We start from the raw sequence: 21,551 nt of genomic DNA on the forward strand, positions 1-21,551 counted from the left end.
GTAAAATTGTATTTTAAATTAATTATTTAAAATATTAAAATAAAAAGTTAATATATTTAACTTATTATATTTTTTATATTAATATTTTAAAACTATTAATTAATCTATCAAAATAAATTTATAAGTATATAAATAAATATGTAATATATATCAAATACCAGGAAAAAAATAATTAATTTATATAATATTATATTTTGAAATATATTATTTTAATTTATAATATTATTATGTTTTTTTTTTTAATTTAGAATTCATGATTCTCAACATAATTATAATTAGTCCATCAGTTTTTAATCCTAAATGACTGAGACTGGCCGGTTTGTATGTTAGTACACATATTTATTTATTATTTATATTTTATAATAATTTTAAATTTATTTTTTATAATAATATAAAATTTTAATTTATTACAATATATATTATATAAAACATCATTTTATCCTAATATGATAATATAAACGATGACATCATTGGATTTTTTGAAACTAAATAGGATGTTAGTAAAAATATTTTTTTCGAAATAGAACTGAATCTATTATTGTATAATTTTTTTAAACATAATATTATTGCATTATTGTTAAATAAAAATAAAAATTAATTATATTTTTTTATTAAACAAAAATATTGAAATAAAAAGAAACTTCAATAAAAAAAATTAAGAATTGAAAAATATAACATAAATTAAAAAATATATATATATTTACTAATTGTATTAAATTTTAAAATAATTGAAAAATATATTAAAACTTACTTGTTATTGCATGAATCAAAATAAGAACAATTTGAAAATTAACACAAATTCATTAAAAATATACCTATTATATCACTTAATTTATTTATATGATGGATGCATTTCATTCAATAATCAAAATCAAAATACGTACCTATAAAGAACATGAATTAAAGAGAATAAATACAATCTCAAAATTGAAATTGAACTTGTATAAAATATGCTCATATTTGCAAGTCACAATAATTTATGTTTAAAAAGCTAATTACTTGACTAACAATTAAAAAAAAAGACTTAAATATAGGTTTCCTTATATAAATGGGAAGTTGAGTTAATCAATTAACACTAGAAAATAACTTTTATGATCTATTAACTCAAAAGTAAAAAACATTACATGTGCATTTAATTGTTTTTTAGATCAAATTCTTCATCTTTCCCACAATACTTGTTCATCAATCTTGCTCAATCTCAAATCATCAAGCCTCTTCCATGTCCTTATCTTCTCCACTCCAATCTTTCCCCCCTTATTACCTAGTTCCGCCATTATAACCCTCGATCTCCTCGGCCAACCAGCTTTACCATAACCATGATAGCCGAATCCTCCTCCATAACAAAACCATATACCACCAAGTTTCCCACAAAAATCATTAGTATGATCATGTCCCATGAACACACCCTTTACATCTCCCATCCTCACAAAACTCTCCAAAACTCCAGAATGTACTATCGAACTCGCAACATATTCTGCGTAATGCCCTACTATGTCCGTCGCCCCACGCATTTCCAATATCGGAATATGGAAAAATGCCAATGCTGGGGGAGGACAGAAACCCTCTTCAATTCTTTGTTGTTCCTGTTAATTATTGAATCTAAATAATACAACTTAAATCAAATAAACACTTAATGATCAAGATAACTTTTTTATTACCTGGTGAAATGATTTAGAAACGCCATGGAGCCAGTTGAGTTGAGATTCTTTAATCCATCCGTATGTTCGAATTCCTCCTACAATCGCCCTGTCTCCGCTGTCGAGAAAGTAGAGATTTAAGATGCTCTGGTTCGCCAAATGAGTACCTGAAGGACCTAATATTTCGAGATTATAATTGCCAAATCCATCAATGGTATTGTTAGATGATGGATTGGTTTGTGAAACCGAATAATCCATAAGAGAAATGAAGAACATGAGCTCCTGCCTAGTCATTGTAGATTCCTGGTCATGGTTTCCTAGAATTGCAGCCCAAGGTAATCTAGACTCCATTACAGGTCCAAATACTTCAAACATAGATTCAGCTGCATCAGATGCACTTGAACCAAATATATTATCCCCTAAACACAAATTCATACCAACTTAATTAGATCTGAATTAAGCATAAGAGATCATTCAGCAATCAGCACCATAGTTAATTACCAGTAAATGCAACAAAATCAGGTTTCTCAGCTTCAATCATTCTTTTCAGAAACAGAATCGAGTTTAGATCAGAACAAGTATCGAATTCAGATGGCAATACGTCTCTACATCGAGTCACAATCCCATTTCCATAATGTAAATCAGCCACCTACTTCAAATTAAAACCTCAAATCCTAGTCATGATGAGAATATAGAAACCTAAAACTAAGATTCTATGAGATTTGGCCAACCTGAAGTATTTTGAAAGTGCCGTCGGCGCGGAACCGCAGTGGAAGATCCGGTTGTTTCTTGAGGGTGATGCGGTCATTGCGGAGAGTTAAATGATCAGAAACTAGGGTTTGGAGGAGATACAAGAAGAGAGTGATGGAGGTAAGATAGAGAAGTGGGAAAATCGAAGTTTTACTAGATCCAGATATGGTAGGATCCATCATTAATTCTCAGATTAGGTCTTCTTCTTCCCAAAATTGGGAAGATCCATTGAAGAGGTATTATTTTACTTGACATCAAGTGGCGACCAAAAATATTTTCTCGGGGGGGCCAAATACCTAATAACGTAACATTTTTTGCCTATCAAATAAATGCATTTTTTAATTAAAATTTTACTCGATAATTACATAAAAATACTAATAAGCACAATTACTAAATTATTCTTGTCCATGAGTCGGTACAAAAGAAGACAAATATTTTCATTACGTTGACTATATCAATCAATCAATTCAAGAAAATTTCCTTTATTTGATGAACTACTTGACTCATCATGTCCTCGAAAAGGTAATCCTTGCCTCAATAGAAAGCGTGTTACATCAAATATTGTCGTTAAACATGTGTAATAATTTATTTCTATATCACGACCATGTGTACGTAAAACGTTTCTCACGTTATGTCTTTGATCTTAAAATGATTCAAATTGAATTATAGCTTCATTATGACAACTATTTGAAGTTCTCATATGACGATTGAATCTTTCTAATGCTCTTTTACAATTTTTGTACTCATCTCCTATAAATGTATCATCTACGTTTTCTCTATTTAAAGGTTTGAAAAGATAATACCAAAAACAAAATGATGCATCTTTTAATATGTTATATTCTAACCATGTATATTTGATCAGTAACATTAGACTCATTAGTAGGCTCATTAATTGATTGAGAAGACTCATGCTAGAAGTACAAATTCGTTTATAGAACAACTTCATTATTCTATATCCTACATAAAATAAATGATTAAAAATAAATATGTGTCACAACCCCTAAATAAAATCTAACAAATACATTTATTTGTTGAAATAATTTAAAATTAAGAAATATAAAATAATATTTTACCCTTATATTTATATAAATGGTTATTTTACCCTTATATTTATAAGTAATTTATATTATTAATTATATTAAAATTAATAAAATATATATATATAAATAAATTATAATATAAATGTAATTTTAAAATAAATAATAATATTATATGATTTTCATTATTTTATATATAATTCTTTATATTTTAACTTATATAAATAAATGTTATTTATATATTAACTAAAATTTATGTATTATTATAAATATTGTATTTTAGAAAAAAAAATTTTGTATAAAATAAAATATTAATAATAATTACTTGTATTTTAGAAAATATTTTTTTGTATAAAATAAAATATTAATAATAATTACTTTAATAAAATTATATTTGAAATTAGAATACTATAATTATAAATTAGTTTTTATAAAAGGAAGGGTTAGTTTATTATAAAGAAATGTTAGAGGCAAGGTTTGATCACCTGACCTCTACTATACATTTCAGCTCCAAAACCACAGAGGCAAAGCATTATTTGATAAATATATATATATATATATAATATCTAAAAACTTTTACCCTGGTTGGGGGAGGCCCGGGGCCCCCAAGGCCCCCTTGTAGGTCCGCCACTGCTTGACATTTATGTATTCAATCAAAACAAAATGTAAAACTATATTAAATGTATGTGATGTAATTGAAAATTAAGTTTGAACTATAGTTTTAATATATATAATTAATTTTTTTTCTTCAAATAATTGAATATATGAAAATTTAAAAAAAATTCATTTCAGCTTATTATCATAAAACATGATAGAAAATAAAAAAAATAAAAAACGGTACTAAATAAATTTTAGAACTCGTAAATCTTCGAAAAAATGATTAACTCCACGATAAACTCTACTAAACTTTCTAAAACGAATATCAAAAAACGTCGTAATAATGGTATTATGAATAATACGCATAAAACAATTACGATAATTGAAAGTTTGACGATTTCAACTAGATTGTTCACCGAAAAATAATTGTAATGATAACCCAAATATGTAGATTTGTCATAGGAACCATGTGTATCTAAACTTCCCAACAACCATCCAAAATCCAGGTATCATCCAAATTAAGATATTTAGAGTCTATTAATGTATATATTATCCTTGTTTCCCATGTATAAATATCATTAACTTCCTTAAATTAATTTGTATGAGTTATTATAGATAATATAATTAGATTTTGTTATGATTGTAAATTACATATAAGATTTTGTGTATTAATTATTAGAAAATCAATATTTCTAAAATAATTTTTTTGTGTGTATTTTTAATTTTTTTTTTTTAAGATTATGAAATAAAATTATATTATATGTTGCTGACATTGTGTGAAAGACTATCATTTGACAATTTATTTTATGTTATAAATAATAATAATAAGAGAAGACTAGTTGTTTAAATCATTAAAATTCTAATACAAAAAGAATAAAATAAAATGTAAGATATAAAACTTTTTTTGTTTGTTAATCAATTAGAGATGTCATATCATCAACTTATCCTATTTAGTATTAAAAAATGAAAGAAGAAAAAAAAACATATTTGAGAAAAAAAGTATTATAAAAAACACTTATAAAGTTATTCTAAATAAAAATATATTCTGTATTCATGATTTTTTAAATTTATTATAAATTTCTAAGTTTAGTTCAATTTTGTAAATTCTCATATTAACTTTTAATCATTTTAAAATTTCTAAAATAATATATATATAAATTTATTAAAAAAAATAAATTATTTATTTTATAAATTTAAATAGATTAACTCGTTATTTAAAAATTTGTATTATAAAAAAAATATAAATTTTATATTTAAAAATAGTTACTATTTTAATTAAGTCTATTAATTTGTTGTCTTTAGAGTTGACGAGGATACTTATAATTCCGACCATTCTCTAGTATGATGTTATTTTTCGGTTTGATCCGTAATTGATTAAAGATGATTGTGGGAATGATATTTGTGTCATCGGAGTTCGCCCCGATTTCACTCAAATTTTGTTCCGAAAACTAATAAACATAAGAGAAATGATTAGGTGAGAGAGTTTGGTGAGGGAATGACTTGGCATAATCTGAAAAAAATCAAATAATTTCTCTTTTTTCTCTCTTTCCTCCCACTTTTACATTTTTCAAACCAATGAAAGTGATGACAAGTCATTCCCTCACTAAATTCCCTCTCTCTATCACTCCTCTAAACATAATTAAATATACAATATCATTCCTATATTTATTTATTTATTATATTTTATAAATGTTTTAAATTTATTTCTTTATAATAATATGAATTTTTAATATATTATAATATATATTATATTAAAAAATTAATTTATATAATTTTATTTGAAAATTGATTGGGAAGAGAATTTGAAAAAGAGAATGACGTGTCGCAATCTGATTGGTTGAAATAATAAAATAAATTCTCTCTTCTCTGACTTTTTTTTTCTAGCTAAAAAGGTGATACAACATTATTCCCTCTTCGAAATTCCCTCCTTTATCGCTCTTCATTTTATTTTATATTATTTTTTTTACTTTTTAAATAATATGATATAAACGGGGACTTTTGGATTTTTTTTTTCAAAATCGACTGTGACATAAAATGGGGTAACAATGGTAAACACATTTTTTACCCAATCCATACATTCACATCAAGTAAATTAAAAAAATACATTAATTTATGAACAAATATAAGACAATTTAGCCCATATACTTATGTATATTTGATATTTTGATGTTGATTTTCGTAGAATACAAAACAAGTGATAATATATTAAACATATAAAAATCACATATCTTCTATTCCTTAAGTTCCAGGATTATGTGTTGTTTAACATAGCAATCACTTTCTTTAATTAAATATTTTATAAAAATACAATAAAATGGTGCGAACTACAGATAAACCCAAACAAATCACCATTTCAGTACAAAAATAGTATAGAAATTAAAAGCAGAATATAAATAAATTGAAATTACAAATAGAACTATACAAATTATATTATCATTAATTTATTAGTTAGTTATGTAATTCATTAGATAGCTCAACTGACAACTAATTATCTAAGAGATCAAAGGTAAATAGAACATTACTTGTAAGGGTCTAATTAAATAAATAAATAAAAATAATTTCTTAATTATTTATTAACTTATATATTATCACCCTTTTTTTAGAAACAACTAATTGCTTGGTTGTAATAAAGGATGGGTATATAATTTATAATTTTGTGGTTTGTATTTAATATTAAAAAATATATATAATAATAAAAAAATAAATCTGTCTTTTAAATTGGTCAGTAATTTGTGTTTTCTAATTTATTTATTTATTTAAAAGAATTTTTTTTATGGCAGCACAATATTAAAAGTTGTTAGTGTTAATATCATAATATTTACATAATTGCTATGTCGCCATAATTTTAATACTATCAAATATCCAAAAACATTCATGTGGTCTATAAATATTCTCTTACAAAATACTCATTTGAAAGATACATATTTAAGTCATAAAAAAAATCAACATATTTCTCTATAATTTACCGTTTTATTTTTTATATTCCAAATATGCTTTCTATTTAGTTCTCAAAAACATAAATAATAGTTTATTTATCAATTTTCTTTCTTTCTATAAAATTAAATATTGATTTTGTTGTGTTTATTTTCAATGTAAGAAAATAACTACAACTATTGTACTGTTATTACTGTTATATATATATATATATATATATATATATATATATATATATATATATATATATATATATATATATATATATATATATATATATATATATATATATATATAATTTAATAAATATCTCACATAGACAATTTATTTTCACTTATATTTAAATTATTATTTTTATTTGTAAATGGTTGTAAAAATAATTAGAAAAATATTATTTTTGACCTAATGAATTATTATTTTTAAATGGGTTGTCCTAAAAATTGTTTGAGAAATTGGGTTTTTTTTTTAAAAAAAAACTTATTCTATAAACAGTAGAAAAAAAATAATTTTTAAATTTTGAAGATCAAATTACTCTTCAACGGTTTTATTTAATATATATATATATATATATTAATATTCAATTTAATTAGTATATATATTAATATTAAATTTAATTAAAGTATAATTTTAGTATTTAAATAAATAAATAAAATTGATTAATTAGATAATTGATGTGATATTTAAATTTTGAGATAAAAAAATAGATCTTATCCCAATAACCAAACATGAAGAGCTTGTTGATTTATAGAACCTTGAGCTTAGCCTAGCCTAGCCTAAAGCCATGACCATGACATTAATATTATTAAAAGTAATATTTCATTCAAATCAATTTATTACATTACATTACAAGAGGATATTGAAAATGAGATGATGACCCTACAAATGAATAACATATATTTGTTTAATCTTCAATAATTCATAATTTAATTAATTATTAATTATATTATTTAAATTATTAATCTAAATATTAAAATATTCACTTTTTATATAGATAATTGTATTAATTATATATTTATACATGTCAATATATTTTACTCAAATAATTAACTTTTCAGTTTATCTACACAAATAAAATTATTTAAAACTACCTATAATATTTAAAATAACTTATAACTTAAATGAGAGAAGGGGTTGAAGCTACCCAACTAACTACTGACACAAGAAGAATTAAAAGAATGTAAATAAAGAACAATGTATATTTATTCTTGAATATTATTAATTAATATTAGGAATATTATTGATGAATTGAATTAATTACAATATAATTGAATTATTAAATTTATAACTAATTAGAGAAATTAAATTTTGAAAATAAAAGAATAAAAAAATAAAAAAATAAAAAAGTCTTCAATAATAATAGGATTAAAAATAAGAGCACATGTAATTACTAAAATTCATGTAATTACTAAAATTCATGTGTCTTCTTTAACATTCCCAGCAAGTGAAATAGTGAAGCGCATCATAGGGGGTGTAGAGTGACTTGGCATTAAATTAACATATCACAACGTGTAAGAATATCGTTAATGAACTTTGTTTGAGATAAAAATAATTCTAAGGTAAGGCGTGTTCCTTCCATTCTTAAAAAAGTATTCTATCTAACCAAGATCTTTTATTGAAAATGTTTCACCTAGACGTTTAGTTATTGTAGATATATGAGTTGTAGAATTACATGTGAAGACAATATCATCGTCATATACGAGAGTGTATGAAATAATATCACCGGAGTGAAATAAGAATAAAGAAATATCTGATTTGGCTTCAATGAAACCTTGAGAAAGTAATGTAGCTCGGAATGTAGCATACCAAGCCCGAGGGACTTGTATGAGGCCATAAATAGCTTTATGAAGACGACATACATGATCAAAAAATTCTTGATTGATAAAGCCTGAAGGTTGTGCCATGTAGACCTCTTCATCAAGTGTACCATGTAAAAATGCATTACTCACATCTAACTGATTAATTGGCCACCCACGAGTGACTGCAAGAGTTAAAACGATGCGAATTGTTGTTAGTTTGACCATTGTAATGAATGTTTATACATAATCAATATAAAGAACAATATATGTGCATAATCAATATAGTATGAATGTTGAGTTCTCGTCTAATGGAGATGACAACAACGATTGAATCAAAATCTGATCCCAAACCTCCAAAAATATAAAGAATAAGATCAAGATTCGTAACCTTATGGCCAACCGTAGCCAAGGCATAAGTTGTCAATTTCATCTTTTAAAGTTATTTTTGAACACTTGAGTTACCTTTTCTGAAAGTTTGAATTTGAAGTCTCAATTGCATTAATTGAGACATAGTTTGACTAAAAAAAGTTCTTCTAGTGCTTCCCAAAGTTTTCTTGTCGTATCATTAAGATTTGCACTAACTTGTGTGAAAACAATTTCGACAAAAGTTGAGATGAACCAACCTAAAACTTTTGAATCTTGAATTTCTCATTCTTTAAATTTTGAATTATTAATTGGTTTTGTTATCTCATATTTATCGGTGATATTAATTATAATTGGTGGAGGATTTTCTTCTCCATTAATATGTTGGATGAAGGCACATCTTTTAATGAAAGGAATAACTTAAAATTTCCATATAACATAGTTGTGTTGATCTAGTTTTAAAGTAATTGATGGAAGCATGCTGTGATTTTTATCCTTCATTGATCTTTGACTTAGATATAGTAGTTATCCTTTAGATCTGATACCAAAATGAATTAAAAGATTGTAAATAAAGAAAGTATTAGTATATTGTATATATCTTGTTACCTTGTTTAGATTCCTAGATTAGTGGGTTACCTTGTTTAGATTCCTAGATTAGTGGTTTACCTTATTAAGAGTCTTTTGACTAGTATATATTGTAACATTGTTTATCAATAATAACCATGGGATTAATCTCTATCATGGTATCAGAGTAAAGATCCTCTCAAGATCATCAATCGAATTTTTTTTTCTCTTCCTCCCACCTTGCTGCCTCACGCACAAACTTCTAATGTCTGTCCCACCTACTAATTCAGACTCCTCCTCCAATCAAAGTCAGACGCCCACCACCATGTCTGTTTCTCAATACCACTCTGCTTTCTCTGTTAACAATCTCCGCTCCATAATTCCTATCACCCTAGAGATGGGTAGCGAGGAATATCTCTCTTGGGCAGACCTTCTCGAAAACCACTGCTTGATTCACAATGTTTACGAACATCTCAAACCAAAAACTCCCAACGCCTCCGAAACACCTTCAACATCTTCCGAGACCGACTCTCTTCTGTGGAAACGCCTTGACGCCCTTGTCAAGCAATGGATATTTGGAACAATATCCAAGGATCTACTAAACACGATCCAAAAACCTGGTATGACGGCTGCTCAGGCTTGGGAACGTTTAGCGAATATATTTCAAGATAACACAGGTTCTCGCGCTATGTATCTTGAAAATAGGTTTTCTCAAATTCGTCTCAATGATTTCCCAAACATGAGTGCTTATTGCACTGAATTGAAGATGATTGCGGATCAACTTGCTAATGTTGATTGCCCCGTTTCTGAAAATCGACTGGTGTTGCGTCTACTTGGGGGTTTGAATGAAAACTACGAAACAATCGCCACCATAATAGGTCAAAAGAAGCCTCTCCCATCTTTCTACGATGCTAGATCTGATTTGCTCCTTGTTGAAACAAGGAAGGATGAATTCGTCCACACAAACACCTCTTTTATTGCCTCGGACGATCGTAGCCAAGGCCGCGGAAACAACTCTAGCCAATCAGCCCGTGCTACCGGCCAGCAGCAGCAGCAGGGCACCTCTAGCGCGCAGGAACAGGCCGGCCAGGGCCGAGGACGCAGCCAGCGCGGCAGAGGACGCGGTCGCAACACCAGCCGCACATACCACCAGCAGCAGCAATTCTGGGCACCTCCTGGCCAACAGCAATGGGCACAGTGGGCGCCTGCGGGCTGGACAGCACCCCCTTGTCCCTACCCGACACAACAGATCTGGCCGCAGCAGCAAAGCGCCCCCTGGCACGCATCTGGTCAACAGCAACAAGGCGCCTCCTGGCGCGGTTCTGGCTATCAGCAGCAACACACTCGGACAGCAGGAGCAGGCGTACTCGGTTCTCGGCCACAGCAGGCCTACATGGCTGAGACGAGCCAGCAGCAGCCCCAAAGTTACGTTGCAACCGATATCAATCAGGCGATGCACACTTTATCCCTTACTCCGCCTGACGATACTTGGTACATGGATTCGGGAGCAACTTCACACATGACACCCAACTCAGGTAGTCTCTCGCCTTATTCTAATTTAAATTGTGTTAAAAATATCATTGTTGGGAGTGGACAGGAAATCCCGATTCGCGGTATTGGTAAAACTAACTTAAAACCACCCTTACCACCCTTACTTCTGAACAATGTTCTACATGCTCCCAAACTCATTAAAAATCTTATATCTATTCGTCGGTTTACTCGTGATAACAACGTCTCTGTAGAATTTGACTCACTTGGTTTTTCTGTAAAGGATTTCCAGACGGGGAAGGTTATCATGAGGAACAATAGCTCGGGGGATCTCTACCCACTCTCTCTGTCGAGCCAAAGCCAAAAACCCCCAACTAATTCTTCGTTTACTGCAATTTCGTCAAATTTATGGCATAATAGATTAGGACACCCCGGTGTCGATATTTTGCATTCTCTCAATAAATCAAATTCTATTTCTTGTAAGCCCGTTTTAGGGTCTAAACTCTGTGAGTCTTGCATCTTTGGTAAACAAGTTAAGTTACCATTTACCAATTCTGTCTCTTATACTACTTCCCCATTCGATATTATTCATAGTGATTTGTGGACGTCGCCTGTGCTAAGTACAAATGGACATAAATACTATATTCTGTTTCTTGATGATTACACAAATTTCCTTTGGACTTTTCCAATTGGAAACAAATCCCAAGTATTCTCCGTCTTCTCTACACTTCAAAATCAAATTCAAACACAATTTCAAAAGCCCATTAAAACAATCCAATGTGACAACGGAACTGAATATAACAACAGTCAATTTCGTACATTTTGTGACAAAAATGGTCTACAATTTCGCCTCTCTTGCCCCTATACTTCTCCTCAAAATGGTAAAGCAGAAAGAAAAATACGCACCATAAATAACATGATTCGAACATTGCTTACTCATGCTTCTCTCCCGTTAAATTTTTGGCATCACGCCCTCGAAATGACCACTTATCTCCTAAATATTCTTCCAAATAAACAAATTCGAAATTTCTCACCCACTCAACTTCTATATAACCGAACTCCTTCTTACTCTCACCTAAAAATTTTCGGTTGTCTTCGCTATCCTCTTCTTCCTCCAACCACTATTCACAAACTTCATAAACGCTCTACCCCTTGTGTCTTTTTAGGATACCCCTCTAATCATCGCGGCTACAAATGCTACGACCCAGCCTCAAAAAGATTTATCATCTCTCGTCACGTCATTTTTGACGAAACAAAATTTCCCTTTTCTCTTGTCCAAAACCCAAACTCAACTCACCCATCTCAATCCGAACCAATAACCATCCCAATACACATCCAAACCCCGCCCATCACCGAGTCCATTTCCCCACCAAACAACACTCCATTACCGAGCCCATTATCAACTCAACACACTCCACCAAACCCACCATCACCCATCACCACTTCACCAGGCCCAAACCCAAACACGACCAGCCCGTCCACAAGACCAAACCGTCCAAATCATTCACCAACCATCATCAATCCAACACGGACAATACGAACCCGCGCAATGGATGGGATTGTCTGTCCAAAACGCATTTTCAATCTAAACACACTCACATCTCCATCGCCTATTCCCAAAAACCCAAAGTTAGCTTTATCAGACCCGAATTGGAAAGCCGCCATGGACGATGAGTTTAACGCTTTAATTAGTAATAAGACTTGGGACTTGGTTCCGCGTCCTCAGGGTGTTGATATTATACGATGCATGTGGATTTTTAAGCATAAAACTAACTCTGAAGGCTCTTTTGAGAGGCATAAAGCCCGTCTTGTTGGTGATGGCAGGTCTCAGCAGATTGGAATCAATTGTGAAGAAACCTTTAGTCCTGTTGTCAAACCAGCCACCATACGAACTATTCTGAGCATTGCTTTATCGAAGTCTTGGTCCATTCACCAAATGGACGTCAAGAATGCATTTTTACATGGTAATCTCAACGAAACAGTTTACATGCATCAGCCTTTCGGTTTTAGAGACAAAATCTTTCCCGACCATGTTTGTTTATTGCGCAAATCTTTATACGGCTTAAAACAAGCTCCTCGTGCTTGGTATCAAAGGTTTGCAGATTTTGTCTCTACAATCGGTTTTACACACAGCACGACTGATCATTCGCTTTTTATCTATCAACATGGGTCCGAAATTGCCTATCTACTCTTGTATGTTGATGACATTATCATTACGGCTTCGTCTGATCAGTTACGTCAGACTCTCATGAAAAGCTTAGGCGCAGAATTTGCTATGAAGGATTTAGGTAAATTAAGCTATTTCTTGGGAGTTGCTGTATCGTATACTAAGGATGGACTTTGTCTTAGTCAGAAGAAATATGCTGAAGAAATTATTGATCGTGCTGGAATGTCTACTTGCAAATCAACACAAACGCCGGTCGATACAAATGGCAAACTTGGAAAATCAACTAGTCCACCAGTCTCTGACCCCACTCATTACAGAAGTTTAGCCGGAGCACTACAGTATCTTACTTTCACACGTCCTGATATTTCATATGCAGTCCAGCAAATTTGCCTCCACATGCATGATCCGAAAGAGGCTCACTTGGCTGCCTTACACAGAATCATTCGATACTTACAGGGTACAAAGCACTATGGCCTTCATCTTTACAAATCCTCACTGTCTACACTCGTTTCATATACTGATGCAGACTGGGGAGGATGTCCAGATACCCGTCGCTCTACATCTGGCTATTGCGTCTTCCTAGGCGATAATCTTCTGTCTTGGTCGTCAAAACGGCAATCCACACTTTCTCGTTCTAGTGCTGAAGCTGAATATAGAGGAGTTGCCAATGTTGTCTCCGAATCCTGTTGGCTTCGCAATTTATTGTTAGAACTTCGTATCTCATTGGACAAAGCCACACTGGTCTACTGCGACAACATAAGTGCGATTTATCTCTCCCAAAATCCGGTCCAACATCAACGTACCAAACACATCGAAATGGACATACACTTTGTAAGGGAAAAAGTAGATAGAGGTAAAGTTCGCATTCTTCATATGCCTTCTCGTTTTCAAATCGCTGACATATTCACCAAAGGACTTCCGCGCATACTATTTGAAGATTTCAGAGACAGTCTCAGCGTCCGAGAATCTCCCGTTTCGACTGCGGGGGTGTATTAGTATATTGTATATATCTTGTTACCTTGTTTAGATTCCTAGATTAGTGGGTTACCTTGTTTAGATTCCTAGATTAGTGGTTTACCTTATTAAGAGTCTTTTGACTAGTATATATTGTAACATTGTTTATCAATAATAACCATGGGATTAATCTCTATCAGAAAGGCAAGACAAAGAGCAATGCGTCTCTTTCTTCTTTAATATTATTAATTAATATTATAATTATTATTGATGAATTGAATTATTATATTTATAATTAACTAGAGAAACTAAATTCTAAAAATAAATAAATGAATAAAAATATGAATAGAAAAAAGTCTTGAATATTAATAGAAGTAAAAGTAAAAGTAAGAGACATGATTTTATTCAATTACTGAAAAGGTATGTGTCTTCTTTAACCGACATCCTTGATTATTTGAGTGGGTTTAGGTATAAATTATTTTCACTTATTAGATATACATTAAGTTTTTTATTTATAAATGATTGAACTCTTATAGATAATAAAATAGTATAAAAAAAATTGGTGTATTTGATTGGCACTAGTAAAAAATCGACCTTTATCGACGGTTTTTCTCAAAGGTTTTATAAAACTCTCCTAAATACTCCCGAGAGGAGTAAATCTTTCGGTATTAAAAATAGATTCCGAGAGGGGTGTAAAACCTTCGGTTTTATTAATTATTACCGAAAGTTCTTTGTAGAACTTTCGGTTTTTACCTTCCCAAAAAACCAAAAATAATTCTAAGTGTTGGATGTGGGTTAATTGCGAAGGTTTTTACAAAAATCTTCGGTTTTGCAATCCCGGAGATTTTTAATTGCGAAGATTATTCAAAGAACCTTCGGTTTTACCTTTTTTGAAACTCTCTTTTGCGAAGGTTTTCCAAAACGCCTTCGGTTTTGACTCAATTAAAAATAATTCTAAGTTTGGTAATGGTTATTTCCGAAGGGTTTTTAATAAACCTTCGGTTTTGACTAATATCAAAACCGAAAGTAATATGAAAACCTCCGGTATCTACCTCTATAAATACAAACCCTAACCCTTTTCTTTTTCATTCCACTCTCTCCTTTCTCTCTCTTCCGCGCCGCAGCCGCCGCTTCCTCCACGCCGGTTCTCTTCTCGCGTCCAGGTTTGTTTCATTTGTTTTTTTGTTGTTGTTTATTATTAGATGTATATTTCTTATAATGTAGTTTATATAAATTATCTAGATTTAGGCTAGTTTAAATTATTTGTTTGTTTCATTGATTTAGGATGGGTGATTCATGGAATAGTCTTCGGCGTACACCGGAGAAACTGCCTCTGTGTTACCAGAATCTGCTAGCACAAACAGAAATCGCGGCATGTGAGGAAGAGGTGAGACAGATGACGCTGGAAATAGATTAAATCCGATTGAGGGATGCGGAAAGAGGCCGATTGCTCAGTGAAATTAAAGCGGACAGGGCCGAAATGGCCCAGAGATTAGAGAATCTCGAACAGGAACTTGTATTGTTGAGGAGTCGACTGAATAAACCACCCCTCCTCCCACCCCATCTAATAATTTCTAGATTAATTATGTGTTTATTTGTTTTTCCGTACGAACGATGACAATATTTTTATGTGTTTTGTTTTAATATTCATGAATTATTATTATTATGTTTGGTTTGGTTTTAATATGTTGTTAATGAATTATGTTATTTTTGTTTACTTTTCACCTTTTTTTAAAAAAAAAACAGCATGGCTAAAACGGAAGGTTTATTTGAAAACCTTCGGTTTTGACCCTCATTTAAAAAAATTTAAAAAAATTTTAAGTATGGGGAAGGGTAAAAATCGAAGGTTTTCAAATAAACCTTCGGTTTTGACCCCTACTTAAAAAAATCTAAATAATTTCTAAGTATGGGGAAGGGTAAAAACCGAAGGTTTTCAAATAAACCTTCGGTTTTGACCCTCATTTAAAAAAATCTAAAAAATTTCTAAGTATGGGGAAGGGTAAAAACCGAAGGTTTTCAAATAAACCTTCGGTTTTGACCCCTACTTAAAAAAATCTAAATAATTTCTAAGTATGGGGAAGGGTAAAAACCGAAGGTTTATTTGAAAACCTTTGGTTTTGACCCTCATTTAAAAAAATCTAAAACATTTCTAAATATGGGGAAGGGTAAAAACCGAAGGTTTATTTGAAAACCTTCGGTTTTGACCCTCATTTAAAAAAATCTAAAAAATTTCTAAATATGGGGAAGGGTAAAACCCGAAGGTTTTCAAATAAACCTTCGGTTTTGACCCCTACTTAAAAAAATCTAAATAATTTCTAAGTATGGGGAAGGGTAAAAACCGAAGGTTTATTTGAAAACCTTCGGTTTTGACCCTCATTTAAAAAAATCTAAAAAATTTCTAAATATGGGGAAGGGTAAAAACCGAAGGTTTATTTGAAAACCTTCGGTTTTGACCCTCATTTAAAAAATCTAAGAAATTTCTAAGTATGGGGAAGGGTAAAAACCGAAGGTTTTCAAATAAACCTTCGGTTTTGACCCCTCATTTAAAAAAATCTAAAAAAATTCTAAGTATGGGGAAGGGTAAAAACCGAAGGTTTATTTGAAAACCTTCGGTTTTGACCCTCATTTAAAAAAATCTAAAAAATTTCTAAGTATGGGGAAGGGTAAAAACCGAAGGTTTTCAAATAAACCTTCGGTTTTGACCTCTATTTAAAAAAATCTGAAAATTTTCTAAGTATGGGGAAGGGTAAAAACCGAAGGTTTATTTGAAAACCTTCGGTTTTGACCCGCATTTAAAAAAATCTAAAAAATTTCTAAGTATGGGGAATGTTAAAAACCGAAGGTTTTCAAATAAACCTTCGGTTTTGACCCCTATTTACAAAAATCTGAAAATTTTCTAAGTATGGGGAAGGGTAAAAACCGAAGGTTTTCAAATAAACCTTCGGTTTTAACCCCTATTTAAAAAATCTGAAAATTTTCTAAGTATGGGGAAGGGTAAAACCGAATGTTTATTTGAAAACCTTCGGTTTTGACCCTCATTTAAAAAAATCTGAAAATTTTCTAAGTATGGGGAAGGGTAAAAACCAAAGGTTTATTTGAAAACCTTCGGTTTTGACCCTTGCTAAAAACATTCTGTTTAAGGTCAGGACCGAGAGGTTTTCTTAAAACTTTATGTGAAACCCATAAAAACCGAAAGTTATACTATTAACTTTCGGTGTTACCAAATCATAATTTGGAAAATTAATTGGTTTGATACATTCCAATATAGAATCTTAACTAATCTAATCAAGTGTGTGTTGTTTTTTAAAAATTATGTTACTTAGGTCATAGACGCTTCCTTCCACCGAAGCATAAATACAGAAGGGATAAAGAGTCGTTTGATGGTCGAACTGATTATAGAGATCCCCCTAGATTGTTAATGGGGCAAGAAAGTTACGAGCAAGCACGAGACCTAGAAGACATAATTCTTAGTGCGGATCTGAGCAAGAGAACCAAGATATATCATGAAACGCGGGGAGACAATTGGAACAAACTTATCATTTTCTTCTGGCTGTCTTATTGGAAATCACTATTATTGAGACATAATTTGGATGTGATGCATATTGAGAAAAATATCTGTGATAGCGTGTTGGGAACAATAATGAATGTGAAAGAGAAGACTAAGGATGGTCCTAAAGCCTGTAAAGACTTAGAACTCTTAGGCATAAAATCATGGTTATATCCTATAAATGATGAAGGAGTTGTTCATTATTCAGAAGCGCCTTTCACTTTGACATCCGAAAATAAAAAAACGTCTTTGTAACTTCTTGAAAGATCTCAAGTTGCCTGATGGCTTTTGCTCAAATATCGGCGGTTGTGTAAATTTGGAAGAGAAAAAGATTTCGGGATTAAAGAGTCATGATTGTCACATTTTATTGGAATATCTTATTCCTTTAGCAACTCGTGGATTACTTCCAGATAATGTGTATGATGCGTTAGTAAATTTGTCTCGTTTCTTTCGGTTGTTGTGCTTCAAAGAGTTGATTCAAGAGGACCTCGAACAATTGTACATGGATATTACATTAACACTTTGCAAATTTGAAATGATATTTCCGCCGTCAATCTTCGAAATAATGATGCATCTCCCGGTTCACTTGTCATTTGAGGCTTTGCTTGAAGGACCTGTTCAGTATCGATGGATGTATCCGTTTGAACATTACATGGGTACAATGAAAAGATATTTGCGGAATAATAACCACCCCGAAACCTTTATAAGTGAGAGCTATCTTGTTAATGAGAGTATTTGTTTATGTGCCAAGTATATGGAGGAACAAGAGCAAGAAAATGCACAACCTGAAATCTCGAGCATTTCAATATTTGCATCGTTGGAAGACCTATCTAACGGAAAAGTATACAACTTGGATTATATCGATCGAGTGACAGCTCATTCTTACATTTTGAAAAATTGTCCTGAAGCAGGACCTTTTTACATGTAAGATTCGATGTTGCTGTTACTAATTAGCATTAAAGAGTGTGCTATTTAATATTCGATCTATTTGCATAGATTATAACAACGAGTCCAGTGGAGAAACGTTTGCCGCATATTTCAAGCATCGAGTGAGTAAATTATAAACCATATATCCTAACTCTTTTTATTAATTTTAACAACTTCATTTCGGATACATATATAGGTCGCCCATTTAGCAGAAATTAACGACATATCAAGAGACCTCAAGATCTTAGGAGAAGGTCCAAGTATGTACTCGTCTATGTATGTTTGGTGTAAAGTAAACGGATACAAATTCTGTACAGAAAAACACGACGAAGGTTTGACCACTCAAAATAGTGGGGTGGTTGTTGAGGGGTAAAACGGGTCTGAAACTATGTCATACTACGGAGTTTTAACGGATATAATCGAAGTACAATACTATTCTCACAAACGAGTTGTTTTATTCAAGTGTAAGTGGTTTGATACACACTCGGGGGAACTAGGAGTGAAAGTGGATAAATATGGCTTCGTAAGTGTAAATGTAAACCAAATTTTGAAAACCCAAAGTCAAGACCCGTATATTTTGGCGAGTCAAGCTAAACAAGTATTCTACGCCCCTAATATGTCAGCCCGACCCGGTTGGAAGATTGTGACAAAAATAAAACCGCGGTTTACAAACATATAGTCCAGATTAATTAATTAGGTAGATTTATGTTTTTAACTTTATATTCATTCTTATTACTACTTTATTTCAATTATTCACTCATTTTTATTAACGGTGTGAATTAAGAATGTCTGAAGGTCCAAGGATCTACTTGCCCTTGAGTATGAGGAAGACACCCAAGAAATTGAATAAAAGCTACCAAAACCTACTTGCCCAATCCGAGTCCTTAAAGCTCCGAGGATCGTCTTCTAGAGACCAACCACCTATTGTTGTGGTCCCGATAGCTACTGCGCCTCCCCCAACAGACGAGGATGTTGAGGCTAGTGAGCTTCAAGAGTTTATAGAGAGCACGTTTGCTGATATGGTGGATAGCGATGAGGCTGAAGACGAGGGTCTCGAAGAGCCTATCGAGGAGGAGGATGGCGAGGAGGAGCACAGTTCCACTCCCGACCCATCATCGACAGGTAACTCGTTTACAAATTAGTTAGTGTTTCAATTGATTGACATATCTAATTATGATTTTGATAATTTTGAAGAATCTTCTGCCCGCAAGAGACGGGGGAAGAACAAGAATATTGCGCTGTCTAAGAGGGTAGCGAGGACAAGGATTCCTCTTACGTTTAGAGAAAAGGATGGGAGGCCAGGCGGTACAGACGTGGGAAGAACACGGTGGTCTAGATATGTGGGGTCGATTATCCGGGACCCCGCAGCCGTCTCACACCGTCTTCTAAAGTGGAAGGCTTTAAGTGCAGACCAATTGGATTCACTGTGGACTGCTATCAAGGTAATACTTATTACTTGATTATACATTACGTCATTAAATAATTATTTTTAACATTTGGATGTTATTTTTTTCAGGATCCGTTCGAAGCTACTAATGGTGATATTGAGTCTTTTCGAAAGACCGGATTGGGACAAGCCAATCAGATATGGGATAGATGGCGGTCAGATTTGAACAAGACATATATCCGCGTCCACAAAGGAGACGAGGCGGCGGTACTAGCTAATCCTCCACCAGACTACGATCGAGATGATTGGGAGTTTGTGTGTCGCAACCATTTCTTCACAGAAACATTTAAGGTACGGTTTCATAATTCAAGTAAAAGTTGATATTAATTAATCTAACTTCATTTTTTATTTCAAATACAGAAAAACAGTCGTACAAATATGAATAACAGGAAGAAACTGAAATTCCCGCATCGAACGGGAAGTAGACCGTTTGCACAAATTGAAGACGAGTTGGTAAGTACATTATTTATAATAACTTAATCTAAAGATTGTTATTAATCATATAAATCATTTATTTCAACAGGCGATTGAAATGGGACGGGCACCGTCTGTAATTGAAGTATTCAAGAGGACCCGTACCCCAAAACCGACAAAAGAAAACCCAACACCCGTCCCGGACGAACACGTGCAAGAGAAAATTGTAAGTGAATTGAATATGCCTAGTTTTTTATTATAGAAATGATATTTTATTTGAATTGTGCAGGTTGAGATGGAGGAGGTTGTTAGTAACGAACCGGGAATATCGGATTTTGAATTGACGGAGAGGGTGTTCGGACAACAAAAACACGGGGTAGTGTTCGGAATGGGATCAGGCGTCCGGCCCACATACTTTCGTGAGGATCGTCAAAGTGGAAATAGTTCACAGCGAAACAATGAGCGATTGTTAGAAGAGAATCAAATAATGAAGCTCAAGCTGGAGGAACTGGAGAAGATGGATGAAGAAAGAATGCGCAGAATGGAAGAAATACAAGCGAAAAAGGAAGAAATTGTGACAAGAATGGAGAGGGAGAAGTTAGAGATGAACGCGAAAATGGAGAGAATCGAATTGTATATGAGGCAACAACCACCTCCTCCCCCCACAAGCTAAGGTTGATTCGATTCAAAACATGTTTTCATTAGTAGTTGTGTCAATTTGAATTTATAACAGATTGTTCGGATTATTAGTTTGGTTGCGAATTTTGTAATGATAATGATCATTTAATGTTATCGTTTAATGTATGTGGCATTTCTTTTATCATTGATATATTGGTGTGGCTGAACAGGTTTTGATTGCGAGCAAAATAATCCGCAAATTTTTAAAAATTTACGGGAAAAAACCGAAAGTAATATTGAAATCTCTCGGT

At 32.0% G+C, this 21,551-nt stretch overlaps 1 protein-coding gene across 1 annotated transcript; it reads right to left on the reverse strand.

The window, feature by feature from the left end:
• Positions 1-1,012: 1,012 nt before the first annotated feature.
• On the reverse strand, positions 1,013-2,619 carry LOC124925559 (probable inactive purple acid phosphatase 28). Its single transcript, XM_047465594.1, has 4 exons — positions 2,369-2,619; positions 2,139-2,286; positions 1,659-2,056; positions 1,013-1,583 (listed from the first exon to the last, which is right to left on the reverse strand). Exons 1-4 carry the CDS (start codon positions 2,567-2,569, stop codon positions 1,158-1,160), a joined length of 1,173 nt encoding a protein of 390 aa, XP_047321550.1. The 5' UTR covers positions 2,570-2,619; the 3' UTR covers positions 1,013-1,157.
• Positions 2,620-21,551: the final 18,932 nt, after the last annotated feature.

This window comes from Impatiens glandulifera, chromosome 2 (genome assembly GCF_907164915.1).
Source record: "Impatiens glandulifera chromosome 2, dImpGla2.1, whole genome shotgun sequence".
Taxonomy (NCBI): Eukaryota; Viridiplantae; Streptophyta; class Magnoliopsida; order Ericales; family Balsaminaceae; genus Impatiens; species Impatiens glandulifera.